This window comes from Amyelois transitella, chromosome 29 (assembly GCF_032362555.1).
Source record: "Amyelois transitella isolate CPQ chromosome 29, ilAmyTran1.1, whole genome shotgun sequence".
NCBI lineage: Eukaryota > Metazoa > Arthropoda > Insecta > Lepidoptera > Pyralidae > Amyelois > Amyelois transitella.
The window spans coordinates 5,360,549-5,383,728 of record NC_083532.1 but is presented as its reverse complement, the minus strand read 5'-3'; the positions used below and the strand labels follow the sequence as shown (position 1 = coordinate 5,383,728).

At 38.4% G+C, this 23,180-nt stretch overlaps 2 protein-coding genes across 3 annotated transcripts; one reads left to right on the top strand and one right to left on the bottom strand.

The window, feature by feature from the left end:
- Positions 1 to 167: 167 nt before the first annotated feature.
- LOC106139781 (aldo-keto reductase AKR2E4-like) lies at positions 168 to 10,825 on the bottom strand. 2 transcript variants are annotated; one of them, XM_060952775.1, is made up of 7 exons: positions 10,710 to 10,825; positions 8,256 to 8,348; positions 7,484 to 7,660; positions 6,878 to 6,994; positions 6,280 to 6,447; positions 775 to 978; positions 168 to 367 (listed from the first exon to the last, which is right to left on the bottom strand). In XM_060952775.1, the coding sequence occupies exons 1-7, from the start codon at positions 10,749 to 10,751 to the stop codon at positions 176 to 178; spliced, it is 993 nt and encodes a 330-aa protein (XP_060808758.1). In that variant the 5' UTR covers positions 10,752 to 10,825; the 3' UTR covers positions 168 to 175. The 2 variants fall into 2 exon arrangements, with proteins under 2 accessions (XP_060808758.1, XP_013196732.2); XM_013341278.2 differs by having other exon boundaries at positions 7,484 to 7,648.
- A 1,597-nt stretch (positions 10,826 to 12,422) lies between these two features.
- On the top strand, positions 12,423 to 22,106 carry LOC106139783 (aldo-keto reductase AKR2E4-like). Its single transcript, XM_060952773.1, has 8 exons — positions 12,423 to 12,493; positions 16,034 to 16,129; positions 16,609 to 16,716; positions 18,358 to 18,429; positions 18,936 to 19,052; positions 20,228 to 20,395; positions 20,995 to 21,198; positions 21,897 to 22,106. Exons 1-8 carry the CDS (start codon positions 12,446 to 12,448, stop codon positions 22,080 to 22,082), a joined length of 999 nt encoding a protein of 332 aa, XP_060808756.1. The 5' UTR covers positions 12,423 to 12,445; the 3' UTR covers positions 22,083 to 22,106.
- The last annotated feature ends 1,074 nt before the right edge of the window (positions 22,107 to 23,180 follow it).

Genomic DNA, 23,180 nt, shown 5'->3' with positions numbered 1-23,180 from the left:
AAATGTTAAGTTAGCCCTATTTTATAATGGAAATAATGATTTGAAAAACGATCCAACTCACGCAATTTATTGAAAACCTCGGTTCTTTCATATTGTTGTCTAACTTGCTAAGAATTATAAATTCAATATGTGGGGTTTCGATCGAGAATAAAACACATTTATAAATTTTATATTCCTATATTTGGTCTCCAAAAGGGTAGTATGGGTGTTCTACCCATTTGAGCTGTGGTATAGTCCTGTAGCCTTTGTCATAGCTTTTCAGAAGATCTTTCTCTTCCTGATTAAGGGAAAAGTCAAACACATCCAGGTTCGATTCAATCCGGGATTTGGTCAGCGATTTGGGAATCGGAATCACACCTAGTTCCACCTGAAAATATTTAAAAAATTTCATCTGAAAGAAGGTAGATAATAATTTCGTAAGAATAAAATAAGTTCTTTCAGGCAATAAAATATGTTTGCAGCAGATACAGGTAATGGGTTTAACCGCCGGTCCATTTTTGAATGAATAAAAATGAATTCTTTTCTGTTTAGTTGGCCATACAAACAATAGAAAGAATTCTTTATGACTCATTAGAATTTTTTACCAACTCGCCTTGGAATAAACTTGTGTAGGTATTTTTGATTCACTGTACTTTTACCGATTAGTCGCTCCCTACAACATTCACACGCCGGACGGTAACGAATCACTTTGTACAGGGTTAATATGCGTTGATTTGTCTGTCAGTCAATGTCCTCTTTTACATTTTACCATAGAGCAATACCAAAAATACGTACCAAATATCTTAATGCGATTTGAGGTACAGTCTTATTGTATTTTTTAGCTATCTCCACCAGTGCGGGTTCATCGACCCTGGGCGGGGGGGCGCCCTCCTTCGCCTTGCTTGGGAATAGGGACCCAAAGGGAGTGTAACCCATCACGACGATGCCCTTCTCTCGGCAGTACGAGAGGAGAGATGGCTGCTGAAGATTCAGGTTTATCTGAAACGAAGATGTGATTGGTTGGAGTCACAGGTCACAGGTCGGAGTCCTACCTAATATTGTTTTATTGGTGCCGTGACGTGTGGTAAACTTTGTAAAAGGCGTCGTTAACGGCGATTAAAGGTATAGGCATATAGTGCAGCTTTTTATATGGGTTAGGTTCTTCTAGTTGCTGAGGTCAGACAGGAGTTGCTTTGTATGAAAACCTGAATTATCCAATCAAGGTCCACTACATTCTCAAAAGGTGCAATGTAAGCTGGGACTACCATGGCGAAGAAGAAGCACTAGCCACTCTTTTTCCAGGGGAGGAACTCGGATCCCATTTCACAAACAAAAAAAGGAATAATAATAGCATAAACTGACGTTTGGCTTCCCGCCAAAAAAGTGATGTTTATTTGGGCATAGAGCGCGCATAGACAAAAGGCGAATAGTAGGTAGGTACTGAAATTGGTACGTAATTATGAATTGGCTGTCATCGACGTTGGGTGATCGAAGAACAGCGGCGGTCTAACCGAATAAGTTACCTGTGCGGGACACGGGTTTGTCTGAAGACGCGCCTTAGTATCCCATATGCACGAACTATAGGTTCGAAGGATTAAAACACCAGTCACCACTTTACTGTCTTTTATTGTCTATGATAACTGTCTATAAATCAATCTAGTCTATATCACTATATATAATATAAAATTGTTTAAATATTCCCGACACTTAAAACTGTTCTGTAACTGTAATTTGCCCGTACTATTCGATGTCGAATTCAAGTCAGAACTTACTCTGTATCTATAACTGTATATATTTTATGCACTGTCTATTTATTCACTATCACTATTTACTGTATTAAATGCACTGTCTATTATTCACTATTAAGCTCGCACTATTATTTTCTTGTACTGTTCGATGTCGTATTCAAGGCACAACTAACTCTGTATCTATAACTGTAAACTATATTTTATGCACTGTCTATTTATTCACTATCACTATTTACTGTATTAAATGCACTGTCTATTATTCACTATTTAGCTCGCACTATTATTTTCCTCGGGCTGTTCGATGTCGAATTCAAGGCACAACTAACTCTCGGAGCAAACATCTCGTCTATATATACGGAATCAACCTGTTCCAGAATAGTCCCTCTTTTTCTAGTATTCGCATTCTAGAGCCATCTGGCATTTTCGAACTGTATTGATGGTTCTAGAAACCGTAGGGAGACATCTCGGAGCGAGTAGCGACATCACTTATTACTATTGGCGATACGTCAATGTAATGTCAATATACGTCAATATAATGGACATTGACGATACGTCGTAATTTTGGCACTATTGACTAGATGGCATTACTGTCTGCTATGCTTTTTCCTATATTTGCGCGCTAAATAGTTGTATGTCACGGTTTAAAAGATGGCGCGACCTGTACTGTTTGAGAATTAATATATTATTTTAAGTTGTCGCGTACATACTCCCGCCGTGCGGCGGCGGACTCGTCGCCGCAAATACTCCGTGGGAGCGACAACTGCTATTTCTTCTGTAAATTCTGTATGCGGAATTATAAGTCTCTGTATTCAGCTTCTGTGGATACTGCCATTTATCTATATCTCTGTTGCTATAACTGTGCCATCGCGTCGGAGAAATGCTTCTATTTGTGTTCCTTTTGTCTATGTAGTGCGGAACCGCGATGGGTCTTCTATAACTATTATAACTGTATCGCCAGTCAATGAAATTTCCTTTTCTATGATGCTCCCGCCGGTATCGGAGTGGAGGCGTAACTGTCTTCATTCTGTATTCTATTGGCGGGCCCTCCCGCCGGTATCGGACTTCAGGTATGACGGTGTTGACTCTGTATACCATGGGTGGGTCCTCCCGCCGGTTTTTACTCCACAAAAATCGGTGAGCATCTCTGTATTCTTCTATTTGACCACTATGTTTTCTATTCTGTTTGTTCTCTATTTTCTTCTGTCTATATGCCTGTTCGTAAATATTCGGTTTCGCGATCTTCTTTTGTTTATATGTCGATGCTGTCCTATACTCTCGTTTAATGACTGTTTTTCTTCGCCGTTTTTGATTCGGTTTTCCTGTTTCTTTTCCTCTGATTGCATTGTCTATTCTATCTTTTTTGCATGTTCTATAATGGTGTACTCGATGTTCCGAAACTCTATTATTTAAACCATGTAATACCCATCCAAGTGGGGTGAGGGAGGCAACTGGCTGATTCAAATTCCCTCGTCGAACGCTATTAGCAATCAAGAGGTGCCAATTATCTTGGCCTATCAAAACTGTTGGTTGTCCTTGTCTGTATAACAACTTTTCGCGAATGTCGCGCAGGTGATCACAATTTTGGATGGCTTCCTCGGAAATATACTGTGATGATAGCTGTAGTCGCTTGATAGTGCGAGCCTGTATATCATACTGTTTACCACGTCCTTGTAGACTAATGGTCACACGTCTTGAGGTGCTGTTACATACTCTTGTTCCGGCTATGGCTTCTAACTGTAAGGATTCGACGGGTCCTTGGGCACCAATGCGATTAGCTGTGTCTTCATCTATCAAAGTTACTGTTGACCCGTCGTCAAGAAGCGCGAAGGTGTCGATGTAACCTTCAGGTCCGGATACTGTTACTGGCAATATCTTTAAGAGTATATTCCGATTCGATACTGTTGTCGATGTAACTATTTCTTTCTCTATCTGTTTTGCCACTGCAACTTCTCTATTCTGTTCTGTCTTCTTTGCAAAATGGAGCAGAGGGTGATGTGTGCGTTGGCAACTGTCTATTCCACAAAGGTGCGCTTTACACTTATGCGATGCTGTTTTATGACGGAGACATCTGTAACATAAACTGTTTTCCTTTGCTAATTTCCATCTATTATCACTGTTAGCCTGTTTGAAGTTGATGCAGTCCGCACTTATATGACCATACTTTTTGCATATCAAACAATTAGGCTGTCGCTGTTGAACTGTGCTTTTCTTTGATTCGTTGCTGTCTATGCTGAACGTTCTGTGTGACTGTTTCCTGTTATTTCTGTCTTTATTTTCATGGGAGCTTTCGATCACTTCTGGTGGTGCAAATTTTCCACATTGTTCAGCTTCTCTATTTATGAATCTGTTAAACTTCACTAAGTCTGGTTCATCTAGTTGTTCTGTATCTGTGACGAAATCAAACCATCTATATCGAAGAACTGGAGTTAACTTTTCTGTTAGTGCTTTCACTATTTCTGGATTGTGTAAGTAATATGTTCGCTTTAAAACCTGTAGAGTTGCCACACTATTCTGTACTTTACTGGCAAACTCGCATACGTCTTTTGGAGCATCTGTAGTACGCTGAAGATTACGTAAACGTTCTAATTCTGAAAGTGCGATGGAATCCGGTCTGCCAAATCTGGTTTCTAATGTTTTTAATATATCTGTGGGCTTTGCGTTGGCTATCAATAAACAATTGACGGCTTCTCGAGCTTTTCCTTTAAGTGATCTGCGTAGGCGTGCTGTATTTTCTATATCTGTGAAGTAACTAGCTGTTTCTGTAAATGCTGCACTATAAGCTAGCCACTCTTGATATGCGCCATTAAAATATGGTAGCTCTCCTATATATTTCGGTACTGTTGTTGGTCGCCCTGAGCGTGCTGCTAGTGCTATGGCCTCGGCTAATTCTGTTAGGTTGATATTGCCCGTTGTAGTTGAAGTTGGTCTTCTTTCTTCCATATTTTCTATTTTGTTGTTTGATGGCACATTAAGGGGTGCAGAAAATTGCTGGATGCTATTTGGTTCCACCACGTCTGCTGTAGGTACCGCAACGCCCGATACGAAATGAAACGGACGAGGAGGAGCGTCACGGGTTGTGGTGGACTGTAGGACGTTGACCGGTGTTCCCGCGTTTACTGTTGCTGTTGTGACGACTTGAACTGTAGGCTGTAATAAAGCGTCACGGGGTGAGGGAGGCTCCTGTATTTCTGTTTCCTGTTGTTCCAGCCACTGTGTTACACGATGTCGTGATTCGGTTTCGTCGATTTGGGACTCTTCTTCGATGTCGGTTTCCGCCGCCTCTATTGCGCGGAATTCGGCGAGTGCCATTTCATACTTGGCGCGAGCTACTTCCTTCCATGCGAGGGCAAGACGCTGTGATTTATTCGATTTTTTACTAGTTCTATTAGATTTTGCTGTAGGCTCTGTCATGGCCGTCGGTGGTACAGTAGGAGTTTCTATGGGCAACTGTACTTCTTCTGGTTTTACTTCAGCGGAAACTGTCGGTGTGTCGATAGCGGGGGCCTGTCGGCGGGCCGCTCCGGACTGCGATCTTGTAACTGGCATGCTAAAAACCCTTCGATCCGGCTCGAAGGACCACGATGTGCGGGACACGGGTTTGTCTGAAGACGCGCCTTAGTATCCCATATGCACGAACTATAGGTTCGAAGGATTAAAACACCAGTCACCACTTTACTGTCTTTTATTGTCTATGATAACTGTCTATAAATCAATCTAGTCTATATCACTATATATAATATAAAATTGTTTAAATATTCCCGACACTTAAAACTGTTCTGTAACTGTAATTTGCCCGTACTATTCGATGTCGAATTCAAGTCAGAACTTACTCTGTATCTATAACTGTATATATTTTATGCACTGTCTATTTATTCACTATCACTATTTACTGTATTAAATGCACTGTCTATTATTCACTATTAAGCTCGCACTATTATTTTCTTGTACTGTTCGATGTCGTATTCAAGGCACAACTAACTCTGTATCTATAACTGTAAACTATATTTTATGCACTGTCTATTTATTCACTATCACTATTTACTGTATTAAATGCACTGTCTATTATTCACTATTTAGCTCGCACTATTATTTTCCTCGGGCTGTTCGATGTCGAATTCAAGGCACAACTAACTCTCGGAGCAAACATCTCGTCTATATATACGGAATCAACCTGTTCCAGAATAGTCCCTCTTTTTCTAGTATTCGCATTCTAGAGCCATCTGGCATTTTCGAACTGTATTGATGGTTCTAGAAACCGTAGGGAGACATCTCGGAGCGAGTAGCGACATCACTTATTACTATTGGCGATACGTCAATGTAATGTCAATATACGTCAATATAATGGACATTGACGATACGTCGTAATTTTGGCACTATTGACTAGATGGCATTACTGTCTGCTATGCTTTTTCCTATATTTGCGCGCTAAATAGTTGTATGTCACGGTTTAAAAGATGGCGCGACCTGTACTGTTTGAGAATTAATATATTATTTTAAGTTGTCGCGTACATTACCATTCCGCCTTTTTTCAGATTTTTGCCTAGATATTTACCTCCACCTGCAAAACAGCAGGAGTCTCTAACCCACTCTGCACCAGCCTGTCGATCTGGCTCTGGTTGAAGTTGGAGACGCCGATGGACCGCGCCAGCCCCAGCTGTTTGGCCTCTACCATCCCCTTCCAGGTGTCTACGTAATCTGTGTAGTCGTAGGTCAAGTTGTTCTGAAAATACGTGTAAAACTTAGTTGAGTCTTTTATGGTACAGTTACTACTCTTGAAAATCTATATTCTCATAAGTTCATGTGAAAGTCTGTCTGACTGTCACGGCTATACCCATCGATTTCGATAAAATGTTGTACATCCGCGGTCAAAGAAGGCAATTTTTTTCTTTCAGAAAAAGTACCTATCTAAGATGAGGTCTGGAATAATGTTAATTTTAGTTATTTTTCTATCACGTCAATGCGTACCTATTCCCAATTGCAATGTTAAGCTATGCGTAAGTACGCGCTTCGTGTATTTACATTTGTGGCTGCAGTTAGCTGCCTATGCGATACAATTTTTATAAGAGGTTTTGACCTTTATTCGCCTCGAACGATCTCTAGAACGACGTTTCTGTCCATGAAAAATAACTTATATTGCAGGAGGTACTCACAAATTGTCCGACCGGCCAGTGTATGAGGTACAGGTCTACGTAGGTCAAGTTCAGCTTCTTCAAGGACTCCCTCAACGCTGGCGCCACCTGGTCTCTGGCGTGGAAGGAGTTCCAAAGCTGGCGAAGAGAAGATTTGAAAGAACTTGAGGGATTACCTATCCACTACGCGATACACATAGATAAATAGTCACCAGAATTTTAAAGGGGGTGCTTGGATAACCTGTAATTTATATTTAGAGATGGTGTTTGACAGGTTATTAGTAAAATAATAAATAAATAAAAGCCTTTTAGAGCTTCAATAGTTCAGAGAACTTCATTTACAATTGGCGCTGGAAAGTTTTAAATAAATTTATACATACTTACGAGTACATATAGTCACGTCTATATCTCTTGCGGGGTAGACAGAGCCACATTTAGCTGTTTGGCTTAGTGATAGGATTGAGATTCAAATAGAGGCATGTTGCTAGCTCATCGCCTAAAAAATAATCCCAAGACCCTATCCCTTAGTCGCCTTTTTTGATATGGGAAAGTGATGGAGTGCCGGGAACATGGCATTATTAAATTTATAATACTTAAAAAATAGAAAAATGTCCACCAAAGTGTTACCTTCGTAGTAATAAACAAGTCTTCTCTCCTTACTCCTTCTCCTATCTTCTTAGCCACAGCCCTGCCGACCTGGTCCTCCACCTTGTACGCGAAGGCAGTGTCGATGTGTCTGTACCCAGCCTCGATGGCCCAGGTGACAGCATCCTCCACCTCATGAGAAGACGGCTCCACGCGGCCATGTTGAAATAAAAAGAAACAATTGATTCTAATTTTTCAAGCATGGGTTGGCTCCGATGAGAGTTATTATAACAAATAGTAACGTGTAATTTCTAAAGGTGTTGTATATTTATGTGTCCAAATTTATCAGGAATTTTGCCGTTTTTTCGTAAAGTAAAACAAAAGTACCTAGTAAGTACATTTTTGTGGAGTCTTTTAAATAAGTAGATAGTCTTTTGTCATTAACGTGACTTCCCGATTATTTTCTAGAAATTTCTACAGATGCAAACTCTAGGAATAAGTTTAGTTCATTATTATTTCATATAATCACCTCTATATCCCTTGCGGGGTAGACAGAACCAGCAGTTTTGAAAGACTGACAGGTCACGTTCAGCTGTTAAGCTCAACGAAAGAATTGAGATAAAAATAGTGACAGGTTGCTAGCCCATCGCCTAAAAGAAGAATCCCAATTTTATTTAGCCCTTAGGTAATTGGTAAAATTTCTAAAACCTTTTCCGAAGGGTATACACATACATACAACTGCAAGAGAACCACCTTTTTTTTGAAGGCGGTTAAAAATGGACGGTCATTGAAAAATAGTCAACTGTTAACATACCTTAGTGTTATTCCCCAACCACGTCCCAAGCGCGAACGCCGGAACATTTCTACCGTCTAATAGCTTTATCTTCGGCACGATAACAGTTGCATGCTGTAATAGACCAAAAACACCACGGAATCAATAGTATTTACATGCATTACAATTTGTAAATTAAATTTTAGTTTGTAATCATCTTTTTTCTTTCTTTTTAATAAGCAGTTTTAGTTTTAATTTGATTTAATCTATTTTTAGTAGTTTGAAGTATTTACATGCTAATATATATCGCTCATTTGGTGGAACATTGACGGAATTGCACTTTTTTTCAAAATTGAGTTAAGTATGCCAAACGGCTCGTAAGTGGTAAATACGTTTGGAGAAACAAAGACAGAAATCAGTTTCCGACTATTTTTCGCGAGATGGCGTGATCGTCAATGTTCTTTAGTGAACTTTCGTAAAGATTTCGCGGCAACATCGCCGTAACGGCCAGTTGCGCGGGGGGCTCCGTGAAGTGATGACGTGTTTTGGTGCTACATCGACGGAAAGGTAATTATGACATCTTTTTTTCTTTCCTCTGGGTCAACAATGACGGTATTGATGTAAGTACGTCGATGTTGTCCCAAATTTTGTGTGTGTTTGGCGGAAATAAAGACGAAATTTTATAATTTTTGGCAGTAAAGTCGTTATTGCTCCAAAAAATATTTTAATCGAATTACGTAAGTACCTAATGAGTTATTTTAATTGAAAAACATTACTATCTATGTAACTGAGAAAGAAATATTATGATCAACTGAGATTGGATCCTGCGTGTACAAATTCTTACAAAATATATCCGAAAATTATCCTAATTCTGACGTTGTATTTTATACTGACAATTGTGGAGGACAACAAAAAAACAGGTTGGTTAAATACTTTCTACTATTTGTATTATTTATTACTACCTATTCAGAGATTCAACAATTAAATACCTAATTGTAAACTGAATTTCACTTTTACTTTTCCAGATTCATTTTTTCGATGTATTTATATGCTGTCAAGAGTTTACGAATTATCACAATTACTCATAAATTCTTAATTCGAGGACATACCCAAAATGAGGGAGATACTGCTCACTCAATCATCGAAAAGGCTATTAAAAGGGCAAAGAAGTCTGGACCAATCTATGTTCCCGAACAATACCTTCAGATTATTAGGTCTGCAAAGAAAATAGGAAATCCGTTTAAAGTGAAAGAAATGAATTACGATGATTTCTACGATCTTAAAAACTTGACTGAAGAAATTGGACTGAATACTACAAAAGACATTCAAGGAAATACAATTAAAACGAATGATATAAAATTAATTCAATTTCAAAAGGATGGCGAAATTTACAAATACAAAAATGGATATGATGAAGACTGGATAGAAGTGGAAACAAAAATTGTGAGAGCGAGATCCAAGGGTCCAACAAAAGAAATTCAAAATATAAGTTTAAAACCCGCTTACCGTAGTAAGATACCTATTGCTATAAAAAAAAAAAAAGATTTACGAGAATTGATTCAAAAAAATATTATACCTGGATACTATTCTTCTTTTTATGAGAGTATTTTCAATGCATAAGTTACCTAGTAGGTATTATAAAAGTGATAAAAATGTTTAACATTACAAGTTATAATAAGCTACTGAGCTGTGATTTAACTACCATTTCTTATTGTTTAGTAAGTACATAAGATTTAATGATTCTCAAAGTTTAATTAGTAAGTAAGTAAAAGCTCAAGTTTAAACTACCTACTACAAAAAGACTGATTAGTGTTTTCTTCTTAAATAAATAAGTTTTCTTCAAGATTTTGATAAAGCGTTGTTTTATTTTGTCATAAATGCATAACAATATTCATGGCCACGCTGCAGAATTTACTAAGCCTTAGGGATACAATGACGGAATTGTAGGTATCTTATGTTATAGTTGACTATATAGACCCTAAAATTATGTTTTTTTGACGAAAAAAATACGGAATATATAAGTATATGAACCTAACTACAGTTTAAGAATAAAATACTTGACTAAACTTGTATAATCAAGGTGATATGGCTCCACAAACTTTAAACTTGCTTTCCTGTAAAATTTAATAAAATGCAATTCCGTCAATGTTCTACCAAATGAGCGATATATGTATCAGTCATATCTATAACCCTTGCGGGGTAGACAGGGCCGACAGTCTTGAAAAGACTGAAAGACCACGTTCGTCAGCTTCGTTCAGCGTAATGGCTACATTACATATTATACAGGTAATATATTCGCGTGTTGTTTCTCCTTAAATTAATTATGTTATTTCACTAATGTTGTAATTGTTTTTTAATGAGCTTATATTATTCCTAATTACCTATGCAATTACCATTCATAAAAAATAAAAAAAAATACGTACTGTCACACCACATTTCTCGAAAAACATAAAACCGAATAAATAGTCTAAAATAAAAAAACAAAAAAATACTCACGCTTAATATAGCAAATGATACAAACACGAGTATTCCCTTCATTGTGTAATAGGCTACTGACCACTGACCACGGCGTGACCACTGATAGCGATGACCGGGTATAGAGCGGCGTAAGAGCAGCGTGACAGGTTAAACTTGTTGGGTAATGCGCGCTCTCACTTAAAGATACGCTATAGCTAAGCGCAAAGCTATAGAATCCTATCATATTAATATTATAAATGCGAAAGTTTGTGAGTGTGTCAGTAGTGGTTTTGTTACTCTTTCATGCAAAAACTACTTAACGGATTACGATGAAATTTGATATGTAGGTAGCTGAAGACACAGAATAACATATAGGCTACTTTTTATCCCGGAGTTCCCGCGGGATTGATAAGGTTTCCATGCGGACGAAGACGCGGGCGGCCTCTAGTTTGAAATATGTATATTGATTAAAGAAGCGGTAAATGGACGACGAAACATATTCCACCTAAATTTTTGTGACATTAACACATTGATTTTAAACTTTCTCATAGTGCAGAATAGAGACTCTGTTAGTGGGTATTGTGACGGTAGTTGGCGTGTTAACTCGTTCCCATGGATGTCGTTAAAGGCGATTAAGGGATAGGCTTATAAACTTAGGATTCTTCTTTTAGGCGATGGGTATTTAACACTATCTGAATCTCAATTTTATCGTTAAGCCAAACAGCTAAATGTGGCATATCTGTCTTTTCAAGTCTGTTGGCTCTGTCTACCCAGCAAGGGATATAGACGTGATTATATATGTATGTATTTCTTTTAATTCCTCACTTGTTATGATAAGTGATTTTCGATTTTCTTGCTCTTGTACTGGACTACAAGTTTTATTCACTTCACGAACCAAGTTCGATGTTTATTTATATTTTTATCTATAACAGGTGAATATCTCTCGCGGGTTATCTTTGAACTGTTTTTTTTTTTAAATTGGTTATTGTCATTTGTCAAGCGCATGATAGATACATATGCCTTGTTCCTATTCTATCACATCCAATAATAAAGTATCTAAATGTGCCTAAGTAATAAAAAGTAATGATTTTTAATGAAAAAACTCAAAAATTTCTGAACCGATTTTGATGAAATTTCGCACAGAGTCAGGTCAACGTAACGCAGGTCAATATCGTTTACCCATAAGGTTTAAATGTAACCGAGGTCAGGCCCAATTTGACCCCGGGCTCCTCTCCACAGGGGAGAAAACGCTTCCTGTCCTACTTAGTACTAACGCCAGGAGAATGTCGATTACCCTATACATACATACATGCAGTCACGTCTATATCCCTCGCGGGGTAGACAGAGCCAACAATTTTGAAAAGACTGATAGGCCCCATTCGGCTGTCTAGCTTAATGATAGAATTAAGATTCAAATAAGTAGCGGCAGGTTGCTTGCCCATTGCCTAAACGAAGAATGCCAAGTTTAAAACCCTATCCCTAATCGCCTCTTACTACATCCATGAGATGGAGTGGTCTTATATTTTCTATTCGCGCCGTGAACCACACGGCACTATTACCCTATATAACCTTCAATAAATTGGATTGAGGAATACACAAGACTTCTTATAATTTTAAAGCAACGAGAAGATGAACCTGCCTTGAATAAGTAACTTATAACTAACTTTACCACAATCAACAATCTCTCAGCTTATAACCTTGAGTTAACACATCACAACACAATAATAAAACTTCATAGTTCAGTTTGCGGTAGTACGTCGGTCTGTGCGCACAAGATGTTTGCGAAATTATTGTTTTTATTCGCCGCAGTCGGCGTTTGCAGTGTAAGTGGCAGTTTTCTTAAAAAAAATAATATTTTAAAACGTTTTCTCCGCTCACAAAATTGGTGTAGGTATTATAAAAAAAAAATACTGGCGATGTTTGAAGTGTTTTAAAAAAATGAGATTGTGAACGAAAGAAGAAGTATAAAAGAAACCATAATACATATACCAGTGACGTACCTCATATACCAGTTATGTATAGGTACGCGGCAATTGATAGGTACATTCGGCTGCAGTGTAATATCACCCTTTGTTCAAACAAATCAAAACCATAGCCGCTCAAGCTTTTGTAATCGCCTGTATCAACCTTACTGAATAAATATATAAATAAATATGTATATACGGGACAAATTACACTGATTGAGTTAGCCTCGAAGTTCGAGGCTTGTGTTACGAGATACTAACTCAACGATACTATATTGTATAATAAATACTTATATAGATAATCATCCAAGACCCAGGCCAATCAGAAAAAGTTCTTTTCTCATCATGCCCTGACCGGGATTCGAACCCGGGACCTCCGGTGTCACAGACAAGCGTACTACCGCTGCGCCACAGTGGCCGTCCGTACTGAGACGATACACAAAGTTGAGGAAGTGATATCTGATCATACACGGCACTTTGACGGCCTCTGTGGCGCAGTGGTGCGCTTGCTAGTGACACCGCAAGTCCCAGGTTCGAATCCCGGTCTTTCTTGAAACTGAACTTTCTTCGATTGGCCAGGGTTTTGGTTGTGAATATAAGTATTTATTATAAAATATAGTATCGTTGGGTTACTCTTATTATGTCGTAAAACAAGTATCGAACTCACTCCGAGGCTAACTTAATCTGTGTAATATGTCTCGTAAGTATGTGAATATATATTAATTTATACATTGTGAGGAGAGGCTGGTGTACTGAAAGGACCTTTAGAACTGCATAGTTCATGTAATGAAGTTAATAATACTTGTAAAAAGCAGTGCCGTGTGGTTCCCGGCACCAATACAAAAAAGAATAGGACCACTCCATCTCGTTCCCATGGATGTCGTAAAAGGCGACTAAGGGATAGGCTTATAAACTTGGGATTCTTCTTTTAGGCGATGGGCTAGCAACCCGTCACTATTTGAATCTCAATTCTATCATTAAGCCAAACAGCTGAACGTGGCCTATCAGTCTGTTGGCTCTGTCTACCCCGTAAGGGATAAAGACCTGATCATATGTATGTATGTATGTAAAAAGCAGAAATTTAGGAATTTTTGTATTACACGCGCGCCTGAGTTTCCGACTTGTGGAGGTCATAAGTTTTAAAAAACAATAAGAACATAGTAAGATAGACCGCGGCATTATCAGTTTTAGCACAAAATCAAATTATTCTGACTTCAAACGTCGCGTCGCACGCCTTACTATCGCATCAAGGCATTTTAAAATTAAGTGAATACTTTAGGTATCAAGGTGATTGTATGATACAAGAATAAAGGCAAAATAAGGAACGGTTTTAACAGCAAATATTTAAATAGACAATTAAGTTGACATTATAAATATGGTAGGTGAGCAACGGTAACTAAGGAGCTTTATAAGTATAGAGCAAATGACTTTCACATCATTGTAGACTTATTATGGATTGGTTTTGCCCGGTAGACCCACAGCTCTCCTTGTTCCAGAGATGCCCCTAAATAGTGGTAGGAATAAATAAAATAAAGAGATTGCAAAATCTTAATCTTAATCTTTACTTTTCCACTGACAAAACGAGACACCAACAAAACTGTTAAAGACGGTAAAGCACTCTATAAAAAGTAAAACTTAGATATGGAAATAAACTGGGGATGCTCTTGGGATGAAGTTAAACTGCACTTTGGTTTTGGATGAAGTTAATATGCACTATAATAAACCGCTGAACTTATTGATACAATAATGTTTTAACAATTTGATTTTGTACTAGATATTACATTGTAAAAAGGAATCAAATGCACACTTAAAAATTTTCTCTTTTCTTTTTTTGTAACTGGCCTGTTATGACACATTCTGAATAAAATAGAAAAGAGGTTGCACAATACAAATAATATTAAACAAAAACACATGAAAAACACTATTCAAAAAATGGCATTAAAATAAAAGAAATATTCTGAAACCCAATCTTTGGACTTTTTAAAATCTTCTTTATGACATGACAATACCTATCTTTCAACTGCTGACGTTACAGACTTCAGTGATAGGAAAGTAGATGTGATAGTGTCTCAATTTTGTCATTATCATCATACTACTTATAATGTAAAATAACAAAATGTAGGATAAACAATACTCACTAAAAATAAAAATGGCCGCCAATTCTACCCCGTAAAAGTTAATAGCACCACCAAACAAGCAATGTTTCCGCGACCCACGTACCCTGACAAGGAGACGCCCATCATCCGCCCCAACCCAGACTGGGAGGAACACCTGGAACAAACTGTGGTGGTGGGGCCCAGGGAGGTGGAGAGGTGGAAGTCCTACCCGGCTGTGAGGAAACCCAGGGTGTACAGAGAGTGCTTTTGCCAGGTTATACCTTCTGACACTACCCGGGGTATAAGAAGAATTAAATTACTCGCTGTATCTTTATCAAGCCTTATCTTATTCATGTTCCTTCCCAAATGCCGTACGGTTCCCGGCACCAATAAAAAAAGAATAAGACCACTCCATCTCGTTCCCATGGATGTCGTAAAAGGCGACTAAGGGATATGCTTATAAACTTGGGATTCTTCTTTTATGCGATAGGCTAGCAACCTGTCATTATTTGAATCTTCATTCTATCATAAAGACAATCATATTAATGTTGTCTGTCAGTCTGTTCAAGACTGTTGGCTCTGCCTTCCCCGCAAGGGATATAGTCGTGATTATATCTATGTATGTATATCCTCCCCAAATTATGAAGAAAGGCGGATTCCCAAAAGTACAAGTAACCATTATTTCAGGTCTTTACGTGGTAGATAAAGTCGCAAAGGCTGGAAGTGAACCACGATGGTTAAATGATGGAATTAAGATGTGTGAATTGAATTAAACATTTTGCCTAAAATATTAGAACCCCGAGTTTATGTATTTCCCTTGATTGTTTTGAGAAAAAAAACGTAGTAGCAACTAGCGCACGTAACACAATTTATTTGTCAACTGGACCAGTGGGGAATCTAGCAATTAATTTATTCCCTTCGTTTCCATTTACGACATTAATGATACCTACATGACACGTTACGAGTATAACGTTTTTTCATCATATACATACATACATAAAATCACGCCTCTTTTCCGGAGGGGTAGGCAGAGACTACCTCTTTCCGCTCGCCACGGTCTCTGCACACTTCCTTCGCTTCATCCACATTCATAACTCTCTTCATGCAAGCTCGGCTTTCGGGTACTTTTGTACCTACATTTGTACTACCTGTAACTACATTTTTTCATCACAGTTCTAATATTATAAACGCGAAAGTTATTGTATGATTGTTACTCTTTCACGCAAAATCTGCTGGACGGATTTTGTTATTTGATACACGGGCAGAAGTAAGTAAGTTTATATCTGTCGTTTGTCTGTTTCAGTGCTCCAAGGGCGGCGTGGCGCCTCTCCTGAAGCTGAACGACGGCAGGGCGGCGCCCGGCCTCGGGCTCGGTACGTGGCTGGGGTTCACGCAGAAGGTTGATATTTATTTATTTATAGAATAGAATAGAATAGATTTATTTTCAAAATTGGATACAAGGTATCACTTATTGACGTCACATAACTTAAATCTAATTATAACTACTACCGCTTCCAAAGCGCATGTGTAGAAGAATTATACATTTTATGTACATGCCGTGCCGTGTGGTTCCCTGCACCAATATAAAAAAAAGAATAGGACCACTCCACCTCTTTCCCATGGATGTCGTAAAAAGCGACTAAGGGATAGGCTAATAAACTTGGGATTCTTCTTTTAGACGGCAGGCTAGCAAGCTGTCACTATTTGAATCTCAATTCCATCATTAAGCCTAATAGCTGAACGTGGCCTATCAGTCTTTTCAAGACTGTTGGCTCTGTCTACCCCGCAAGGGATATAGACGTGATCATATGTATGAACGTGAGCGTTTAATACCATATACATGGTTTATTTATATTACCTATATTTATAATTCTTCAGGGCCGCGTGCCAGTGGTGGACGACTCTGTGGAGAAAGCGGTGAGCTGGGCCATCGACGCGGGCTACCGGCACATCGACACCGCCAGCATCTACGACACTGAGACACAGGTCTACACTCCTTTTTATGATTACGTCATGTCATGGCTGTAAGGTACACAGACTTGTAATGCGCCGTGTGGTTCCCGACTCTTAAAAAATATACTTTATTTATAACTTCATTGCGCTAAATACAAATGTAAAGCACAATTGGCGGACTTAATGCTAGAAGCATTATCTACCAAAGTTACAGAGTTCTGTGTTAGAACCAATGGTTGACTCATTGAGTCTGACAGAGAACTTTGTCTTCTCCATGGATGTCGTTAAAGGTGACTAAGGGAATGGCTAGTAACAGAAGGGTAGAAACTTTAAGATTCATCTTTTAGGCGATAGGCTAGCAATCTGTCATTATTTGAATCTCAATTCCATCATCAAGCCAAAATACTGAACGTGGCCTATCAGAATTTTCTAGACTGTCAGCTCTGTCTACCCCGCAATGGATATAGACGTGACTATACGTATGTATGTATGTATGTATAAACATTATCTACCATATATGATTGAAGTCGAATCATTGAAGTGTACGAGGTTGCTCGCACGATCACATATTGCATCAAGAATTCAGATAATAACTTGTTAATATTGACCTTAATGTCTAGGTTTTACATTCATCTCTACTAGTGGCAAGACCCGGCTTTTGTCCGCGGATCGATGCACGGAGTGGTCCTAGATATTCTTTAGAGTCGGGAACCACACGACACACTTGAAAATTTCAGTGGCGTTTTTCTAAATCTTCTTAGGGCAAAATATTTTGATGGTGTCTAGATTCCGGAAAGACTGGCTTTTTTATATCTACCTATCTTTACGAACTTATATACGAACAGCTAGTTGATATAGTTTTCCGTGCAGATTATAAAAAAAGACAATTCAGGGAAAGGCTTATAAACTTGGGATTATTCTGACGATGTGCTAGCAACCTATAACTATTTGAATCTCAATTCCGTCAATAAGCTTGGCTTTTCAAGACTGTTGGTTCTGTCTATTTCGTCAATGATAAAGACGTGATTACATATGTAGTATGTATGTTTGTAGTTATGGGTAGAACAATGATATTAGATTATCAATTGTAAGCTGTACTAAATTTTACACTATTTATTGGATGTTTCAAAACAACCACATGAGAAAATTATAGTATATATATTATTAATGCCGTTTGGTTCCCGGCACCATTACAAAAAATAATAGGACCACTCCATCTCTTTCCCATGGATGTCGTAAAAGGCGACTAAGGAATAGGCTTATAAACTTGGGATTCCTCTTTTAGGCGATGGGCTAGCAACCTGTCATTATTTGAATCTCAATTCTATCATTAAGCCAAATAGCTGAACGTGGCCATTCGGTCTTTTCAAGACTGTTGGCTCTGTCTACCCCGCAAGGGATATAGACATGATCATATGTATGTATGTATGAGAAAATTATATTTTTTCACACATTCTTAAATTTCTATGCAATAAAGATATTACAAACAAACAAACCACCATTGAACACATGAACATGAGCTCAAGGTGGTGTTTTGAAATGCCCAATAAATAATTACTGGAACCTACATACATATATTTCGGCAAGAAATACATCCTTGAACGTATTTTACGAACTAATGTTACATAATTCCTATAGTTCTATACTTTTTCTATATGTTAATGTTGTCTCCAGGTCGGAAAAGCAGTAAATGCCAAGCTGAAGTCAGGAGCGGTGAAGAGAGAAGACCTGTTCATCGTCACGAAGGTCTGTTGAACGTGTAGGAATATAAAGTCCTAAAACACAAGGATTTTACCCGAAGCGACGTCCGTCTGACCTTTGCAAATTTTGCAAGGGAACATAACCGTTGCATTGGTTATAAGTTACACTTCCTGAATGTGCAGATTTCCTTACGATCTTTTCTTTGAATAGTTTACGATCAAATAACATAAAAACCTCTAATATTCCTTGTGGGGTAGATAGGGAACAGTCTTGGAAAGACTGAAAGGCTAGTTTCGGTTGTAAGGTTCAATGATATAATTGAGATTTAAATAGTGACAGGTTGTAAGACCATCGCATAAAAGAAGAATCTCAAGTTAATAAGCCTGTCCTTTAGTCGCCTTTTACGACATCCACGGAAACGAGATGGAGTGGTCCTTTTCTATTTATTATTTGTGCCGGTAACCACACGGCACATCATCTCATTGTTCACTTCAAGAAATTATTGTAAAAATCCTTGTATGCCACGCTACAAAGGTTTTAACCTCTTCCAGCTGTGGAATGATCGTCACGCCCAGGAGGAGGTGGTGCCGGCCCTGCAGGAGTCCCTGGCCAGGCTGCAGCTGGACTACGTGGACCTGTACCTCGTCCACTGGCCCATCGCGCAATATGTGAGTGTTAGGTAGTAGTTATAATTAGATTTAAGTTATGTGACGTCAATAAGTGATACCTTGTATCCAATTTTGAAAATAAATCTATTCTATTCTATTCACCGTTCACATTATTAGCTAGTCAATTACAAGAGATTGTGAGACTGTGATTTGGAGTTCCCTCACCGCGTCTCTCTTCCCCGATACATACATACATATGGTCACGTCTATATCCCTTGCGGGGTAGACAGAGCCAACTGTCTTGAAAAGACTGAATGGCCACGTTCAGCTTTTTGGCTTGTTGGCTTTCTCCGATATATATAGATTTTTGTATACGATACATAATTATGTATTTTTGAGGCAAGAATGAATAGACATTACTTAAGTTTGCGTGCTCATAGCGAGACCATAAAAAGATTAATTACTATGTCAGGCTCTTCGAGACTCTTGGTTCTGACTATCCCGTAAATCTCAAAGACGTGTACATGTTTCTATTTAAATAAAACTATGGTCAGTTACTGAAAGTCAGTCAACGCACATTCCAAACCGCTGGTTTGAAATTTGGGGTTCCCTGTGTGGTTAGGAGTGCAGTAGTAGAGGGTTTCCCGAAATTCCCGCGGGAAATTACACTACCGCTAACTTTTTCTGATAAAATAATAGTAACTTTTGTAAAATAAGAGAACCGCCTCCAATAGATATCCTCCTTTATTGAAATCTTTTAAATAAAATCTAAAACCATCTCCTAAGTATAACAAACACTATCCTGATAACCGCATCAAAATCGTTTCAGCGAAACGCGAGATACTTAATCATACAGGTCAAACTGAGCACCGAGTCTCCTGAAGGCGGCTTCATTAATTATTTTAACTTATTTTATTTGTATTTTTATATTATTTATTAGCTTAATTAATTCATTTAAGTAGGTATAGATTGATTTTTATTTTTAAATTTTGATTGCGATTTGATTTTTAATTTAATATTGATTTAATTTTATCTATTTGATTTTATTGAAAATTGTATATGGATCTTTGTTATAAGTTATAATTAGATTTAAGTTATGTGACGTCAATAAGTGATACCTTGTATCCAATTTTGAAAATAAATCTATTCTATTCTATTCTATTCTGTTGTCTGAAATAAATGAAATTTATTTATTTATTTATTATTAATCATTTTATTCTTTATTTTCTATCAAGAAAAACGGCACGTACTACTCGAGCGACTACATCGACACGTGGAAAGGCATGATCGAGGCCCGGGAGCGCGGCCTGGCGCGCTCCATCGGCGTCTCCAACTTCAACGCCCGCCAGCTGGACCGGCTGCTCAGCACCACGCGGGTCACGCCCGCCATGCTGCAGGTCGAGGTGAGCGCTTCCGAGAGTGGTAGCGAAGTAAAACACTACAGCCGTTACTAACGCCTGGAGAATGTCTCCTGCCTGTATAATGAAGAATTTTATGCATTTTCGTTCCGTTAATAATTTGCCGTGCTGGTGATAGGATAGGACCACTCTTCTCACCACTCGGACTCACTCCATCTCTTTCTCATTGATATAGTAGCTTACAAACTTTGACCTGGACAAATGTAACAAATTAATTTAGTTACATTTGTCCAGGTCATCCCTTATCAGACATTCTTCACTTGTATTTTGCTAAGTGCGATGCGTAGCATTGCATTTGTAAAACTACCTACATTTTATGGATGTTCAACGATGAGTGCCAGTGTACGTTCAAACCTACATATTATGGTTTTTGTTACACTGTAGCAGTTGAATGTATGTATTGTAAAAATATCTAAGTTTAATAATAAATAAATAAAAAATAAAAAAATACCAACGATTCCACTCACACTGTCCTTGTATATCTGCTTAGTTGACCTGTTTTCACTCCACCTGCTCACATGACAAAACCATATTCTTCTTCCACATTTTAAGAGTAGGTTTTATTCATGAATAAATCCTTCCAGGTGAATCTGCACCTGCAGCAGCCAGACCTCCTGGCGCTCTGTCGTCAGCACGAGATCGCAGTGACCGGGTACTCCCCGTTCGGCGAGCTGGTCTCCAGCCGCGCCAGCGACAGCTCTCCGCCGCCCAGGATTGACGATCCCAAACTGGTGGCCATCGCTGAGAAGTACAACAAGACCGTGCCCCAGATCGCGCTGCGGTATCTGGTGAGGAATGCGGATTCTTGCTCCTCATGGATTTAGTTCCGGTTGCATCCTCAGCATTCTGGAGAGGAGCTCGGATTATGCCTTTGACCATGGATCCTGGACTGGGTCAGTCAGGTGTTTTACGCGAAGGAACTTCGGTATGACCTCCGTAACCTTTTGCAGGGGAACCTAACCAGAAAAAGATCGGTGATGGTTACATCCACTTGCTTGAATGTGCCGGTTTCCTCATTATGTTTTTCCTCATTTTGTTAGAGCATCGGTTAGTACTTAAACTAATGTACATAACTTTGAAAATAGTAATTGGTAAATGGCCGAGGTGAGATTCGAATCTGTGCCTTTCTGTTTATCACGCCTTTTAACCGGGCCACCATACCGAATCGACCTCAGACGCTTTTTGACAAAAAAAAATTGTCTTCTTATCCATCGTGCTATGGTCATATTTCTTAGATAGCGGGTTGTGGCGAGAAAGTTAGCTATCAACATATTAATGAAACGCGTAGGTCGTAGAAATAAATTGTCTCAAATTAAAATTTGCACGAACAAGACAAAATCAAGTAGAGTATGATCACAGATGTTGAGCAAAGGGAACCCGTTTTTGATTCAATGATATGACCGCCTTGATTTTGAGATTGTTTTATATACTTACGTAACTAAATCATACTGATACCTACCTTAAACACATCTTTCATAATACCCAGGTGGAGTTGGGTGTGATACCGATTCCGAAATCAGTGAACAAGGAGCGTATAGAACAAAACATTAACATCTTTGACTTCGAACTCACACCCAAGGAGAAGAGCTTGCTGAAGAGCTTCGACAAGGGTTACAGGACTATCAAGGCCGAGGTCTGGAAGGACTCAGTATATTTCCCTTTTGAGAAATAAACGCTTTCAACATTTTCAAATTCATTTCAGTTTTACTGTTGACCTTTCTTTATTTTAACCTTGTTTCATGTTACTCATCCTTGGCGAGAGTAACCTACCCAAATTTAAAATTACCCGCCTCTTATCTTATCGCGCCATCTCTTGCTTAGAAGAGAAACCAAAAATAATTTACAGCGCCATCTATTATTACTGATATAAATAAAACAATACGATATTGCGCCATCTATCTTCAGATAGAGAAACTAATAATTTAAAATAGTTTTACTATTCGGCGTTAGATGGCGCAACTAAATGTTACAGTCATGTTTGGAGATCAGGATATTTTAACAATGTCTTTTTATTTTTTGTTCGACTACTCAACAATAGATGGCGCTTAGAATATTTTCAAAACTTACAAGTTTAATTATATCGGAAATCCTAACCGATAGTTTCTATTTAATATTCCGCCGTGATTTGTAATTATGTTTAATAAATAAATGAGCAAATGTTTTAATGAAATTTTGAAGAAATACAGACAATGTACATTCGTTTTAGGGCAATTAAACTAATAAAATCCCCCAAATCGACTATAAATTGCAAACTGCAAGTCAATACAAGAGCTATAAATTTTCCTATCTCCACTTTCCCAATCTCCCGCCAATAAACAAGTCATCGACCCCGACATACGCTGTTATTGCTCATTAAATTAGCGCAGTCCGGCTATCAGATGACCAAAGAGAGCTCCCGAGGGAATGATTTTGAATGAAATTGCATAAGATTGTTGTGTGTGATTATAAAGGACTAACTACGCTCCGTACTCCACTTTATATGTTTTCAAGATTTCATGGAAATTGGTTCAGTAATTTTGAAGTGAAAGAAAGACATACAACCCACACTTTCAGATTCATAATATTACCTAGTATGGCTATTGCTACAGACACAGATTGGACCTATTCTTATTAACCACTTCATCTCGTTCCCATGGATGTCATCAAATACATCATACAATATGATGTCATATATACAAAGGGAGTGTGGAGGGAAAGGTCGGAGTGGGAAGGCCTAGACGAGCGTATCTTGATCTAATTAAAGACGTCCTGGCAAAGGGTCAGGTCAAGA

Coding starts and splice junctions, on each gene's coding strand:
- LOC106139781 (XM_060952775.1), bottom strand. CDS start 10,751: ATGAAGGGAATACTCGTGTTTGTATCATTTGCTATATTAAGC. Junction 8,349..10,709: donor TATCATTTGCTATATTAAGC/GTGAGTATTTTT, acceptor GGTCTATTACAG/CATGCAACTGTTATCGTGCC. Junction 979..6,279: donor CTGCTGTTTTGCAGGTGGAG/GTAAATATCTAG, acceptor TCTTCGTTTCAG/ATAAACCTGAATCTTCAGCA.
- LOC106139783 (XM_060952773.1), top strand. CDS start 12,446: ATGTTTGCGAAATTATTGTTTTTATTCGCCGCAGTCGGCGTTTGCAGT. Junction 16,130..16,608: donor GGCTGGGGTTCACGCAGAAG/GTTGATATTTAT, acceptor ATAATTCTTCAG/GGCCGCGTGCCAGTGGTGGA. Junction 16,717..18,357: donor TCTACGACACTGAGACACAG/GTCTACACTCCT, acceptor TGTTGTCTCCAG/GTCGGAAAAGCAGTAAATGC.